The sequence below is a fragment of the Oryzias latipes genome, chromosome 3 (genome assembly GCF_053564925.1).
Source record: "Oryzias latipes strain Hd-rR chromosome 3, Olatipes_Hd-rR_3.1".
Classification (NCBI taxonomy): Eukaryota; Metazoa; Chordata; class Actinopteri; order Beloniformes; family Adrianichthyidae; genus Oryzias; species Oryzias latipes.
In genome coordinates, this window is record NC_136239.1 from 37,270,245 (window position 1) to 37,284,150 (window position 13,906).

General features: G+C 41.3%; 1 protein-coding gene across 4 annotated transcripts in view; it reads left to right on the forward strand.

Moving 5' to 3' along the window:
- The window catches only part of phkb (phosphorylase kinase, beta), a 107,569-nt gene extending 95,116 nt beyond the window's left edge, over positions 1 to 12,453 (forward strand). For 2 of the 4 annotated variants that reach the window (XM_020700795.3, XM_078944680.1), the window contains 11 exons: positions 747 to 805; positions 897 to 1,059; positions 3,143 to 3,224; positions 3,371 to 3,428; positions 3,563 to 3,653; positions 7,475 to 7,680; positions 9,622 to 9,756; positions 10,024 to 10,153; positions 11,316 to 11,423; positions 11,495 to 11,635; positions 11,739 to 12,453. In XM_020700795.3, the coding sequence (XP_020556454.1) occupies positions 747 to 805; positions 897 to 1,059; positions 3,143 to 3,224; positions 3,371 to 3,428; positions 3,563 to 3,653; positions 7,475 to 7,680; positions 9,622 to 9,756; positions 10,024 to 10,153; positions 11,316 to 11,423; positions 11,495 to 11,635; positions 11,739 to 11,876 (1,311 nt within the window). In that variant the 3' untranslated portion in view covers positions 11,877 to 12,453. Of the gene's footprint in view, positions 1 to 746; positions 806 to 896; positions 1,060 to 3,142; positions 3,225 to 3,370; positions 3,429 to 3,562; positions 3,654 to 5,728; positions 5,820 to 7,474; positions 7,681 to 9,621; positions 9,757 to 10,023; positions 10,154 to 11,315; positions 11,424 to 11,494; positions 11,636 to 11,738 lie in introns of all 4 variants that reach the window. The other 2 variants (XM_011494100.4, XM_011494103.3) reach the window with 1 other exon arrangement.
- The last annotated feature ends 1,453 nt before the right edge of the window (positions 12,454 to 13,906 follow it).

Sequence of the window (13,906 nt, forward strand, 5' to 3'; positions counted from 1 at the left end):
AATATTTTAACCCAATAACTGTGAAAAATATGGAAAAATGAATAGAGGGTCAGAATTCAGACCATCTTTATGGTTGGACGTGTGCCGTTACTGCCTGTATGCATTAAAAGCTAAACAAAATGTTCTATATGAAGAAGTATGAGGAAACATCCTCCAAAACTTATTTAGCTTTTTAACTTTTTAAAACTTACTGTTTAGAGCTGCAAGTTTCCATAGTAACATTAGATGCATAAAGGTCCGCCTGACCACATCACTCTGACCCAGATCCCAGGAGAATCAACCTGATGTTGATACATGGAAGCATTTAGCTGCTTTCTCATACTTACAGGGGTTCAATTCTGAATTCTTTCCTCTTATGATCTTTTTTTTTTAGCTACAAAGTTTTGTTTGCATTCTCTCCACAGCTGACGCCTGTAGCCGACACCTCTCCTCTTCATCGTCTCATTGTGATGAAGAGCAGGATTGTACCTCTCTGCGCCTCAGATTTTTGTTTTTTTAGTTCACTTCAGTTGGAATTGCTAATATTCCATTTCAACAAAAATAGAAAAGGAAGGGCGCTGAGCTTTTTGAAATCTCCCACACATTTTATTGTTTTTTTGTTATGTTTGTTTTTTGCAGTATTAATGCTAAAGACAGGTTAGCTCTGGCTCAAAAGCGATAAGCTTGAAAGTTTCCCGTTTGGCTCTCATGTGAACCAGCAGAGATTTTTGTCTTTGAAACGTTGTTCATGTTTCTCCCGTCTTTAGACCCTGATATCTGGAGCTTTTGTGGAGCAGCTGGACTTTCTGCGTGTCAACGAGGCAGAGTGGGTTTCCTTCTGTTTCACGGTTTCAGTTTGAGGCAGAAGCTTTGTGAAATCATGTAGAAAAGTGTCTGTTTGCTGTATTTCTGCAAAGAATCCCGGAGTTTAAAAGCTTTGAGGAGCTGGAGCTGCCGAAGCACTCGAAGGTGAAGAGACAAACCAGCACGCCCAACGCCTCGGACCTGGAGCAGCAGCCGGAGATCACTGTGGAGGAGTGGCAGGACAAACCCACCCATGAGATCCTGCAGAAGTTTCATGTGAGTTTACTGGATGTCTTCTTCCCTTAAACCCAAACAATTTAGAACAATGTGAATTTTAGATGTCGAAGTGTCATCTTTGCACGGCGAGGATGACCACTCTGTTTAAACTTCACTCATTATGCCATAAAAAAAGCAGGAATGTTCTTTTTTTCTGTCATAGACAAACTTAAACTTTAATCTTACTTTAGCAAAATAAACACAAAATAATTTGCTCCTGTTTCAGTTTTCGGGGTATCTGTTGGTCTATGATCCATATGAAACTTTTTTTTTTGCCTCAGAGGGAATTCTTTTTGTTACACTTATGAAAACATTTCGGAAATTATAGATTTTCTAATTTGTTTTATTCATGAATCCATACAGAAACAGTTCCAAAACTGACTCTAATAACGTAAAAAAAAAACACCTGCTTAATCCAAAGTTGTCTTATTTTCAGTCTTGCATGGCATTAATCTTATTAGTACAGTTTCTCAATTGCAAAATTATCTAAGTTTAAGAAAGCAGTACTGGAATTATTTCTCAAAATAATAAATCTTGGAAAAATTGGCAATTCTTTTTTGCTTATTTAAAGAAAGGTGTTCAAATGTTTTCAAAGGAATATTTGGTTTATTTTCACCCGTCTCTTATGTTCCTGCACATGTTGCATCATGTAAGGGTTGTGCATTATGTGAAATTGACGCACGCCGTGGAAGCCTGAACCTGACTTGAAGCGCTTTAATTACGGTTATACCATGGTCCGGTTGAATACTCGATTCTGATTGGCTGCTGGGTATGCGTTAAAACCTGATAACCGCACGGTGAAAAAAGAAGTTCCGGTCGGCTAGCTTAAATGATTTGTATCACTGCGCCGGCTTCTGTAAAACAACCTTTTGCTTCATCATCTGGGCAAAAACAAGCGGTAAGCGATTAACTTTCCCTCTGAATTGATGATTTATTCAACCCATCGGGACGATCAGCATATATATATCGCCGAATCTTGACTGCAGCGGTGGTGCTGCACGACGCGGACTATATGTTACGTGATGCGGCGCATCGCTGTTTATGGGAAAAGTGATCCAAATCGGAAAAAAAAACAAGAATTAAGGACTAAAACCTGGTTAATATGTATTGCTTTTGTAAGTGACCATGGTATAAGCGGGTTAATGGCCTTCGAAGTGTGCGGTTACTACTTTTTAACGCACTTCGCGGAAGCAACCGTCCTCCGCTTCGCGTCGGACGGTTCAGGCTTCCACGGCGTGCGTTAAAAAGTAGTAACCGCACACTTCGTCGGCCATTAACCCTTACATAATGCACACTTCGAAGGCTATTATCCCACCTATACTATGGTTACTTACAAAGAAATACATTTTCAATCAGTTTTCAGGACTTTGATCTTGTTATTTGTTCGGTTTAGATGGCTCTTTTTCACAAAAGACGGACTATTTGTTACGTGGTGGTTGGCATGTTACCGTGACAATGTGCCGGCACCACCTCGACTGCAGCATGAAATGAAAGCGATACACATGCTGATCATCACGATGTGTTAAGGAAAGCATCAGTTCAAAGAGAAAGTTCACCTCACCGCTTTTTTTGTCCAGATGATGATTCAAAAGTTTGTTTTAAAGAAGCCAGCGTAGTAATATAGAACATTTGGGCTATGTGACCGGAACTACTTTTTTTAGGCGTCTGGTTATCACTGTGGTTTATGACTTTTTAACGCACACCTAGCAGCCAATCACCTTGACCATGGTATAACTACTGAGCGTGCAAACATTTAAGATCCCCTTATTTTTGGACTTGTAATATGTACGCACAAATCTTTAACTTACACCACTTTGGAACAAACTAATCCCTTTTCTTTGAGGATGCTTTTGTGAATTCTAAGGTAAAAAAGTCTGTATGTTTCTATTTGGCTCAGACTCCAGGCCTCAAGAGCCGGTGGCTTACATGTTTTCCAACTAGCTTGCCATTGAAGCTTCTTTTCGGCAAAACACGCCCTCGAGGCCTGGAGTTTGTCACCTCTGTTGAAAGGGATTCAAGGTTAACAAAGGGGGCATGTGTAAATGTGTTAAGGGTAATATTGTAATATTGAGTGCTTGTGCAGGACTGTGACTGCTTGGCCAGTCAGGCTCAGCTGGCCTGCATCCTCCTAAGGAGAGAAGGTGCGGACTTCCTCAGCAAGGATGGTGAGCACAGCCTGACCTACTAAAAGACACCTCTGCAGAACTCCCATAGTCCCAAAAGGAGCCGCCACTGTCTTTCTGCACTTCTTTGGCATCTGTGCGATCAATCTGAAAATGAAGTCTGAACACAATCATGTCTGTGGTTGCAGAGAACCTGATGGACGAGCTGGAGAGAATCTACAGAAGAGCTGGCAGCAGAAAGCTTTGGTCTGACGTTCCCACACTTGCACACCCAGACTAATCGCACACGTATAAGAGTTTTTCCCTCAGTTCCTCTGCTCATTAGCAGAGCTGTAATGAATGTACTCACACATGAATGTGTAAATCTGGCTGAACTGCAGGCTGGCAGTGCGCCGCTCTGCTGCCATTATCAAGAAGTACGCCAGCTCTATAGCTCCTCACATCACCACCATTCTGGTGCATGGGAAACAGGTAATACTCAGCAGGCAGACGCGGGACCTCACCTGCATGCGTATTTACAGTGAGCTGACTAGCTGCAGAGCTGTGTGAGGTTCATCCAAGCCTGAAAGTTCCCCACCTTTCGTTTGGCACAGGGTTTTCCAAAAGGAGCAGTGCTGAAGGTTCCTAAAGAAACACACTCAAAAACTATTTTAGAAGGTCAAGAAGACACAAATAGGACAGAAGTGCAGGATTTTGTGTTTGAATATAATTTTTCAGAAGTCCTAGTTAATGTTAAATTAACTAAAAAGACTCTAAAAGCTTATTTAGATTTTGTTTAAAGACCCACTCCGATAAAAAATGTGTTTTTGGTCTTTTCAACATGTTCTTGTGGCGTTTTTCTGATGATGGAGGACATTTGTAAAGAACATAAAAGGGCCTATATCATGCTACTCTTTTAGAGTTAGCCATATCCACATATATGATCATATAATACCTTTGACACACTAAAGAACCATTTTTAGATGGAGTATGAGTTATTTTCGCAGCTCATTTTCCCACCTGAAAGTAAGATGACTCGATCTCTGAGGCTCCGCCTTTTGCTCGTTATGGACACCGCCCATTCCATGACATCAACCTAGAAGCGGCCTCAGCTGCGTTTCGCCCACGAAATCAAACAACATCCGACCTTTTGCAAAGATGGATGTGTTTTATCGGCTGCTAGCTCCACAGAGAAAGTGGGTGTTTGTGTGTTGGGCTGGGGGCGGGCTGGCAGCGCAGACTGTTCTTGGAAGGGGCTGTTCTCTCTGGTCTATGTCACATAGACGATAATCAACAGATGATCGGAGTGGGTCTTTGAAGTAGTTTTCATGGCATTTCTTAGAACTTGCTCAATCTATTCTGCTTCTATTGAAATTGGTGAACTTTGTGTGCAAAATGTGGCCCAAAAGTACAATGAGGGGCATAAGTGCTTGATGTGGGACCCTCTTGCAACCTTCCTTCAGATAAGGTTCAAACTTCCTTTGGTGTTATTTTAAGCACAGAGCTAAAGGAAGAGCATCATGGACTCAGTTTGGTGGAGGAAGGATACTTCCTTCCAGCCAGGGGTGATGCTCATGCCCCAAAACCTTTTCTGGGAGAGGTCTCTGACCCTAACCTTCAAGAGCTCCTTCCCTGTCTTTTTTTTTTTTGAGCAAACAGCTGGATCAGGTGAGTCCAGTCTCAGGTTGACTGAACACACCTGATTCTGGTCAACAGTAGGAGTAGTGTTCCCACACAGAGGCTGGATCCTCACTGAAGCTCCCCTTCGTTCCCCCTCGCTCTAAGGCCGGCTGTGCTCTGCAAATTAAACAGACTTGCTGTGAACTTCTGATCATTACTCAAAGAAACTGACTGGTGTGTTTCCCGTTTGAGAAGTTCTGTATTTGTATGTACAAACACTCCACAACAGTAAAGGCGAGCATCTTTTTTCCCTTAAACATTGTTAAAATTCTATTTAGTTTGTGGTTTGCAGCTGGCCTCGTTTGTTTTATTTGCTCCCCTCTTTACTGGTCAAAACTGGAAGAGAAATTTGTTTACGCGGCAAGAAGCAAATACTGCGAGTCGGTTTGTTTTCTTGTTTGCTCAGATCAATACTCCATTCAATTTACTCTCTCGCTCACCCAACATGGGCCAGGAAGTGAAGCCTGAAATGGGTTTCCAGCAAAGGATCACGATTTGACAGCACAAACTCAAAATCTGAAGCCTTTGTATTTCAGCGGAATGACGACATGCATGCACGACGAGAAGAGGAGCGGTCTGCATTCAATAGGAGCTTCTCATGACCCCATTATTAGTACCCCCGTTATTTCATCTGCATTGATCCACCGCTGCTTTTACATCTGTGCGTGTTGTGGAGCTGCCGTAACATTACCACTTCTTGTTTGCCGATTCTGCCTCATAGGATTCCTGCAGGAAGGAGGAAGCAGTTTGAAGCCTACAATGAATTTGTGAACATCAAAATTTCCTGTCGTATAAATTGGTTCCGTAGGGATCTATTTTTCACAAGAGTTTGAATTATTTTGTCGTAAAAATGTAAAGAAATCTTCTTGTGTCTTTTTGCCCAATAGGTCTGTTGTCCGCCTTGCTGCCAGTCTCTTAACTAAGCTAGTGGACAGCCTTGCCCCCAGTATTACTAGTATTTTAGTGCATGGCAAGCAGGTAAGTAGACACACAGACAGAAGGGCCCGATCACAAATGCTTGGGAAAAGGGATGGTGGCGTGTCGCTCCAGCAATTTTAATGTTCACTGATCAGGAAAATCAATTGATCTTTGAAGATGCCATTCTATGGGAAACAAGTAGGCTGGCTGCTTGCTCACGTCCGTCCTGCACAGCCCCCCCCCCCCCCCCTGTGTGTTTGTGGATCTAAAGCTGTACTTGTGGCAAAGCTACCAGTGTGACCAGCACAGATCCTAACGGCACCCCGTGTGGACGCTCCATATGAACGCCGCCACCCCATGCTGGATTACTTCATTTGCACCATTTCTTTTTTGAATTTTATTTAGAGATTAGTCTCCTCTCAAGGGTGTTGATTATTATTATTATTATTGTTTTTTTTACCCTTCTGAACACTTTTAGGCATTTCATTATGCCCAAGTAGCTAGAGATGGGAATCTGCATTTAGATTGCCTTTGGGAGTGAAGGCTCCTCTCTGCATGATTGAAAAAGCCTGTTTAAGATTCCAGTTAGAATCGCTTTTCTGCTTACAATAACAGCTCAGTGGGAAAAAGAAGAGGCATCTCCCCGCTTATGTCAGTTTTGACTTTTGCTTTGATTCTATTTTTCACTGAAATTTAACATCTCCAGGCACCTGTTTGATTCATTAGCCTCCCTTAACAGAAAACAGACACATTTGCCATCGCCTTCTCATGATATTAACATTAAATCGCATAGCTGTTGATCAGATTTCCATAGAGATATAGATCTAAATTTAGTTTGCTTCATAGCATTGTTGGAAAACGGTGCGGAGACCTCTTCATCCACAACAGACACTCCAGTCAGAGAGTAAACACGGACACAATGAGCGATTAAATTAAGTTTATACCAGCAGTGGAAAATGGGATTTGTAACGGAAAACAATCCTCTGCAAAATAACTTTTAAGTATAGTTGGATTTTTCCATCATGGATGAAGTAGGTTTTCCTAAGGACCGTCTAATGATTAGACTCTAATCCATTGACTTGGACAAATTACCATGAAAAAGTATCAACACTGGGGAATTTACAACATAAATGTCTCTATTTTTTAAATCAATGTGCTCGAAACACATGAATTACAGAATTTAACTTGTGGAATGTTTTTCGCAGTTTACTAGCTTTAGGATAAGACCTACAGCTCCGTTTAGCCTCATGCGTCTCTTTTATCTCTTTTTAAAAAAAATCCAAATTCCAGTGAAACTTTTTACACTTGATTTGCAAACACAGAGCAGTCTGGCTGCAGATTGCTGCTGGTTGCTCCCTAACTACCTACAAGCACAAGAATTTTCCCCTCTCAGGAGTTGGATGCCACAATCTGAAGACTGAGATAAAAGTCTGTCCTGTCATCAGTCAGACCGCTGAGGTGTCATTTTCATGAAATGCTTCAAAGGGGGAAACTACAGCATCCCAACATGTGCGATTTTATTCCTTGTCACTTTTATGTGGCCCCGGAGAGAAGAGGCTAATTTCAGCCGTCAAGATGTGTGTAGTGATTGCACCCCAGAGAAAGTATTGTTTACCACAAACGCACAGAGATGTGGATGTTTGACAGAGCGGAGGCTGCATCCCAGCACAGTGCTTACAACTCCTTTCCCTGTTGCATCTGCACGCGACCCCAAGGTGACCCTCGGCATATTCGGACACGAGGAGGAGGTCATCTCCAACCCGCTGTCTCCGGGGGTCATCCAGGGCATCATCTACAGCAAGTGCTGTCCTCTCGGGGGGGAGAGGGAGGCGGTCCTCCAGCAGGAGCTGGTCATCCACATCGGATGGATCATCTCCAACGATCCTCAGAAGTTCAGCGGCATGCTCAAGATCCGAGTCGGGTACGACAAAGTTCTGCACACACCATTGCGCAAAATTAGCTCCTCTGGTGTTTCCACCTTAAATGTATTCATTTGTTGGAAACAAGTCGGATATTTGAGTCATTGTTTTTCAAAGAACGCTTTGAATAATTACCTCTGAAAGCTATTTTAGGGTCTAAATAAACAAAGTTGCGGTCTCTGCCTCAATTTAAAGGGAAATAAAGGTAATTAAAGCGAAACCACCGAAGGGCAGATTTGCCTTTGCCTTGCACCTGGTGTGACCTATCAGCGTTTACTGATGAGGCGCCGCGCTAAATCAGCCCCTGAAAGGCATGCAAACGGCAATCGTCACTCGCAGCTCTGCTGCATTTGTACTTCTGAAGACACACTCTGAAGAGCTGAGGATTTAAATGCGGCGCCGGGGGCGGATTTACCGAGCTTTGTGCCGTCACTGTCAACTGCGACACGATTTACAGCGGGAAAAAAAGCACGTCTCAAATATTGGCTTTGACATACTCCTGAGGAGGAGAACGAGGAGGCACAAGTGAGATTTAGCTCATGCAGAATGAGGTTTAAATGAAGAACGACTCACATTTTGACATTTCTGTTCAGCTTCTCAGCTACTTGTCCCTAAAGTAGATACGGACCTGGAATTTATGTAACCACGTCTACATCCGTGCAAGATTTTAAGATAAACTGTAAATAACTTTTTTGAGATGTTTCCTTCAAAAATTATAAAAAACCACTAATATGTCTCTCAAAGATGTTCAGGACACCAAACTATTGCCCGACGTATCCAAAAAACAATCATCTTGATCTGATGGGAGTCATTACCTGAAAGTCTTTACCTGCCTAACATTTAAAAATAGAACATTGTTAAAAAAAAATTAATAAATTAAAATAAATAAAAATGAAATTAAATAAAAAATAAATAATTGAATAGAATACAACATCGTCATCAGCATAGAAAATGGCTTTTAGAGTCAGCTGCTGCTGTGAAGAATTAAAACTGTGGAGCCTAAACTCTTTTACTACAGGAATAAACATTCAGATTATAAATTAGAACCATGAAAGAAAGACCTGAACATTTCCTTTTACTTTTAAAAGTTCCAAAATGTTTTTTTTTTACACTCTTTTCTGCGTTCTCCCGCTGTTCATATTATTTTGGGGGATGTTACTGTAATAGAATGTCATTTTTGTAAAATTGAAACTTATTGTTAAAAAATTTTACCTGGGTACACAAAGTTATGAATAAAAATAAATAAATAAAAAGTCAGTGTGACCTATTTTTGTTCTCTGAAATAATGAAAAATGGCAAAAAAAAATTCTTTCACACCATCTAATACAAAAACTAAACAGTTTGGGACCTAGCCAAGAGCCCTGAGGTACACCAGACCTTATTTTACTCTGACCGGGTCAGTAATCGACAAGGGATTGTTTGAAAATACCCATATTTTCTTGTATCAGCAAAGATTGATGATTTAAAGCAGATTAATAGTCAAACTTACTTGTATTAAAATGTATTAATAGTAGTAGTATTAATAGTTAATAATAGTAATAATAGAATTATAATAACGAAACCCACCACACATACAAATTATACAGAAACAAACAGCCCATGCAATAAATAAAAAGAGAAAATGTTTGTGGATAAGAAGCTGCATAAAAAATATCAAAAAAGGAAGATAACCTAAATACTTCACAAGTTGAAATCCTAATATTTCTGGATCAAAACCTTCTTTTTCTGCTCTGTGAAGGAGTTGTGTCTCCTGCTCTTACAGAGTTGTATGTGCAGTTGTCGCATTTGTCAATTCTTTGCCTAAATTCATAAAGCAGAAAAGGAGAATAATTCACTTTCACGGCTTAGATAAGGAAAAAGAAGAAAAAAAACTCCACCTTATTGTGCATTCAAAGGTTCCAATGTTCCCAGAGATCTTCCAGTTCTGTTGTGTTTGTCTCCAGATGGATTGTTCAGGCCATGAAGCACGAGCTGAAGATCCGAGCTGGGGACATGCCACCCCAGGACATCTACCAGCTCTCCCCCAGCGACATCAAGCAGCTGCTGCTGGACGTCCTGCAGCCGCAGCACACCGGCAGGTAGACGGAGACACACGTCGCCTCACAGTGTTTCTGTTTTCCCTGAGACTTTCTCTTCTATCTGCTTTGTTCTAATTATTTTATCACCAGTCTCCTCTGTTTATATCTTATTATCTCCCGCTTCCACAACCCAATTTCCTCCAGGGGATTATTAAACTTCTATCTTTTCTAATCTGATACACACCGACTCACAATTTCCTCCAGCTCTGCGGCAGCCGTCGCCATTTGTCTTTCAAGGCTCAACAGTCTCTCCCCTCCTGGCTTCAGGTCCTGGCTGAACAGGCGTCAGATCGATGGCTCTCTGAACAGAACCCCTCTAGGCTTTTATGACCGTGTGTGGCAGATCCTGGAGAGAACCCCCTACGGGATTGTGGTGGCGGCGACGCACCTCCCACAGGTACACGCGGCGATGAACGCTGCAGCCGGCTCCGGGTGGCGCCGGGTGTCCAGCTTTACAGTTTTAGGCCACTGCGGGATGCAAAAGTTCCAGCAGAGGCAGTAAACCTGAGCCGTTTTTAAGATGCCACAACAGGAAAAGTGAAGCCAAAGTGCTGACAGACCTCCAGCAAATGATCTTCATCGCTATTAGAGCTCTGCAAATGTAATCATCTGACATTTTCTCAGTATTTCTTTAAGAAAAATGAAAAGAAAGTTTGGGTAATTTTCAGAAAATATACTTTTTTCTGTTCTATCTGCTTACAGCAAAAATTCAAAAAAGCATTTGATGTTATTTCCTTAGGATATGTTAATCAGATAATCAATGTAAGGTTACTGTCACATAAAGTAAAGGTGAATCACAACAAAGGTTCTGTTTAAAAATCTAGAAATTATTACAGGACTAGAATAGTTCATTTCTGCCTGACACCCATAATGTAACAACTGCTTCCACCATCTTTGGCACAAATCAAATCCATCAGGGTCGCGTTTGTGGAGAACTTTTATAGATGTGTTCAAATTGAATGGAGATTGGAGAATTTTGTTCAGGATTTTCTTGTAGAAACAAGAATTTTTGGATACCAAACAATCGTGAAGATCCACTCTGAAGAAAATTTTTATTTTATTTATTTTTTTTTTTTTTGGAAGATGGGGGATAAAATGAAGCTTAAAACTGGAAACTAGAATATTTCTTTAGTCAAATTGTTGTGAAGCAGGTACAGATGAAAGAAATGGCTGTTTGAAAAAGATGGTTGTCGAAAATGCGCTCCATTCCGTTGCATCCGCCTGCGGACAAATAGATCCATGAACGTCTTTGTTTTCCTCGTCTGAGGTAGAATCTGAATCTAAACCGGACGGCTGAAGAGCTCCAATATTGATCGCCGTTTTTGTTGCACCGCTAATGTTAGGTTGGGGTGTGAGGGGCTGTAAGCTAGTGGGGGGGGGGGGGGGGGTGTAAAGAGATATGATCATAATAAAAAGCCCACTGGAAACGCTTTAATGGATCAAAAGATGATCAGAGTGAGACTCTAAGGGCATTTAGAAACAAGACTTTATAAATATATATTTTATTGGATCCAATTTTCTGTTTGATGGTCATTAGCTTGGTGGTTCTGTCTCTGCAGCAACCCACTCTGTCTGACATGACCATGTATGAGATGAACTTCTCCCTGCTGGTGGAGGACACCCTGAAGAACCTCGTCCTTCCCGAGTACAGACAGATCATTGTGGAGGTCGGTCAGACTCCGTCCAGACCCGTGGAAACTCTCCCAGCGTTCTCACGTTCCTCTTCTTCTCCCGTCAGCTTCTGATGGTGGTGTCCGTAGTTCTGGAGAGGAACCCTGAACTGGAGTTCAGCGACAAAGTGGATCTGGACGTTCTGGTGAAGGAAGCCTTCAGTGATTTCCAGAAAGATCGCAGTCGCTTCGGCGGAGCAAAGAGTCAGGTAGGAAATCCTGGCATTTGGACTGTTGGGAGCTTCATTTTTATTCCATCCGCGTCCCACATTGACAGCCTAAAAAACGAATGTCTTTCCATTTCTGTCTCAGGATGACATGGAGACGTTCTACAACACGCCGCCTTTAGGGACGAGAGGCACCTCCAGTTATCTGGCCAAAGCGGTCATGATCCAGCTGCTGCAAGGAGATGTGAAGCCCTGCAAGGACGACCCGTGCGCCGTCAGTTAGACCCACCGCACTTGAAACGCTGAAGTACTTAGTCGTATAGTTTTTAGGTCTGATATATGTCAAGCTATAGCCACAAAACACGATTATATGTTGCAAAGTGATATAAAGTAGGAGAGTTTTTTTGGTCTTTTATTTTTGTTTAATTTCTGCTGTTTTACGCAGAACTAGAAAGCGTCTCGTTCGGTTTATATTGATCCTCCATTAGCCGCGCTGAAATTTTATCGTTCAGCGGAGATGTCCGACATGTCAGAGTTAGTTTTAGCGTTCACGCCGGCCATGCTGCCTGGTGAGGCTTGGTTTGAACGTAATGGGAAATGAAATAGCTGGGTCTCCTCTGAGGTTTGTTTGCATCAGAGCGTTCAGGTAAATGTGAGAAAAATTGCTTTCATCCTTCAGTAGGACTGATTAAAGCCGCACTCTGACTTGTGTTTGTGCCTCCTCTCATATCACTGTGATGAAGCTGCCCAACGTTGTCACGGTGCACTGGAGCATGTTTGTGTTGTGCTGCAGCTTGTTTGTTCCAAAAAAAGAAGAAGTATTTTTATCCTTCAGAGAATAAAGTTATGGTGAAATGCAATCCTGTCTGGCCTTTCTGCACCTCTTCTGAGCTGACGCATCTGCATTTCTGTAATTATGCCAACACAGAGGAGCTTCTTTGTTCTGAAATTTTTAAACGTCCTTTCCTTTTCCTCTAGTCCTTGACTCTGTCGTAAAATGGGAAAAAGGAAAATATTGCATCAAATTTCACTGCATTTAGATCAAGGCGTGTGATCACCTGACCTAAATGCTGTTTAACAATTACAACTTTATGATCATTAGTGGGCTCCTGCAATATCAGAAGAGTTTGTAATGCCTCAAAAGATCAAACGATTGACAATTTGACAAGAGAAGAGGGTTAAGCAGCAGACATTGGGGAGCGGCAAAGGGTTAAAACAATTCCTAACACCTGGACGACTATCAAATCCCTCAAATGTTACTCAAAAACCTTAAAGTGACACCAAGGTGTCCCGTGAAATGAGAGCAAAAACAAAACATTACAAGCACTTGTCAGGGCGGAGTGAGGATGGTCACTACTTCAGGTGACCACCAGAGGTCAGCAGAGTTCAAGAAGAGAAGTGAATAAAGTTTAAAAAGTTAGGTATTTTTTTAATAGTTAATTAATGGAGTATTCGTTATTGAAAACATTTATAATAATTATCTCTTAAAGCTGGTTAACAAATCATTAACAAGCTGTTGGTTAATGAGTTATAAATAAAATGTTAGATTTTAATGAACAGTTAAATGTTTTATAACTGCCTTACAGGTAATACATAAATAAAGTAATAAGTTGTTAGTTTAGAAGCTGGAAATGAATTGTTAAATGATATTTTTGTGAGGGATTTATAAAAGTGCCTTATAGATAGCCAATAGATCACTTATAAGCTGTTAGTTAATGAGTTGTTAATGGATTTTCCACATATTAATTACTAACAGAAAATGAACAAACTGTTGTTAAAAAATATTTACCATCTATTCATTAATAATATCATTTTAAAATATTATTTATTAAAATTAAATACATGCAACAAAACGTTTCCTTTTTGTCCTGTTTTAACTTCAGTTGATTTGTGAGGAATCGCACAGGAGCAGAAGTTTTTTTCATAGAAACATTAAATATAAAGTTCTTAATAACCTTCACTAGGCAATCTGGATCCTTAGAGGCAAACTTAAAAACATCACTTAAAAAAGTTGTCCTTTCACGTTTACCTGCCTTTTCTGTCTTTAGCCTTTGATTCTAGTTGATTGATCTGGATTGATCTGTCAAAGAGATTCCGTGTTTCTGTGAGTCGTTCATGTTTGAAGACACTCCTATAAGATGATGAGTTTTTAGGGAGGATAATCCCAAACACTGACAGGGTGAGCGGTGACTGACGGTGGAAACGCAGGAACTTCCTGCCGTGGCAGCAGACAGCCGCCGCCTCCTGCATGTCAGACTTATCTGGGGGTGGAAGCCAGACGTTACAGGAAGTGACAGAGCTGAGGAGATTCCT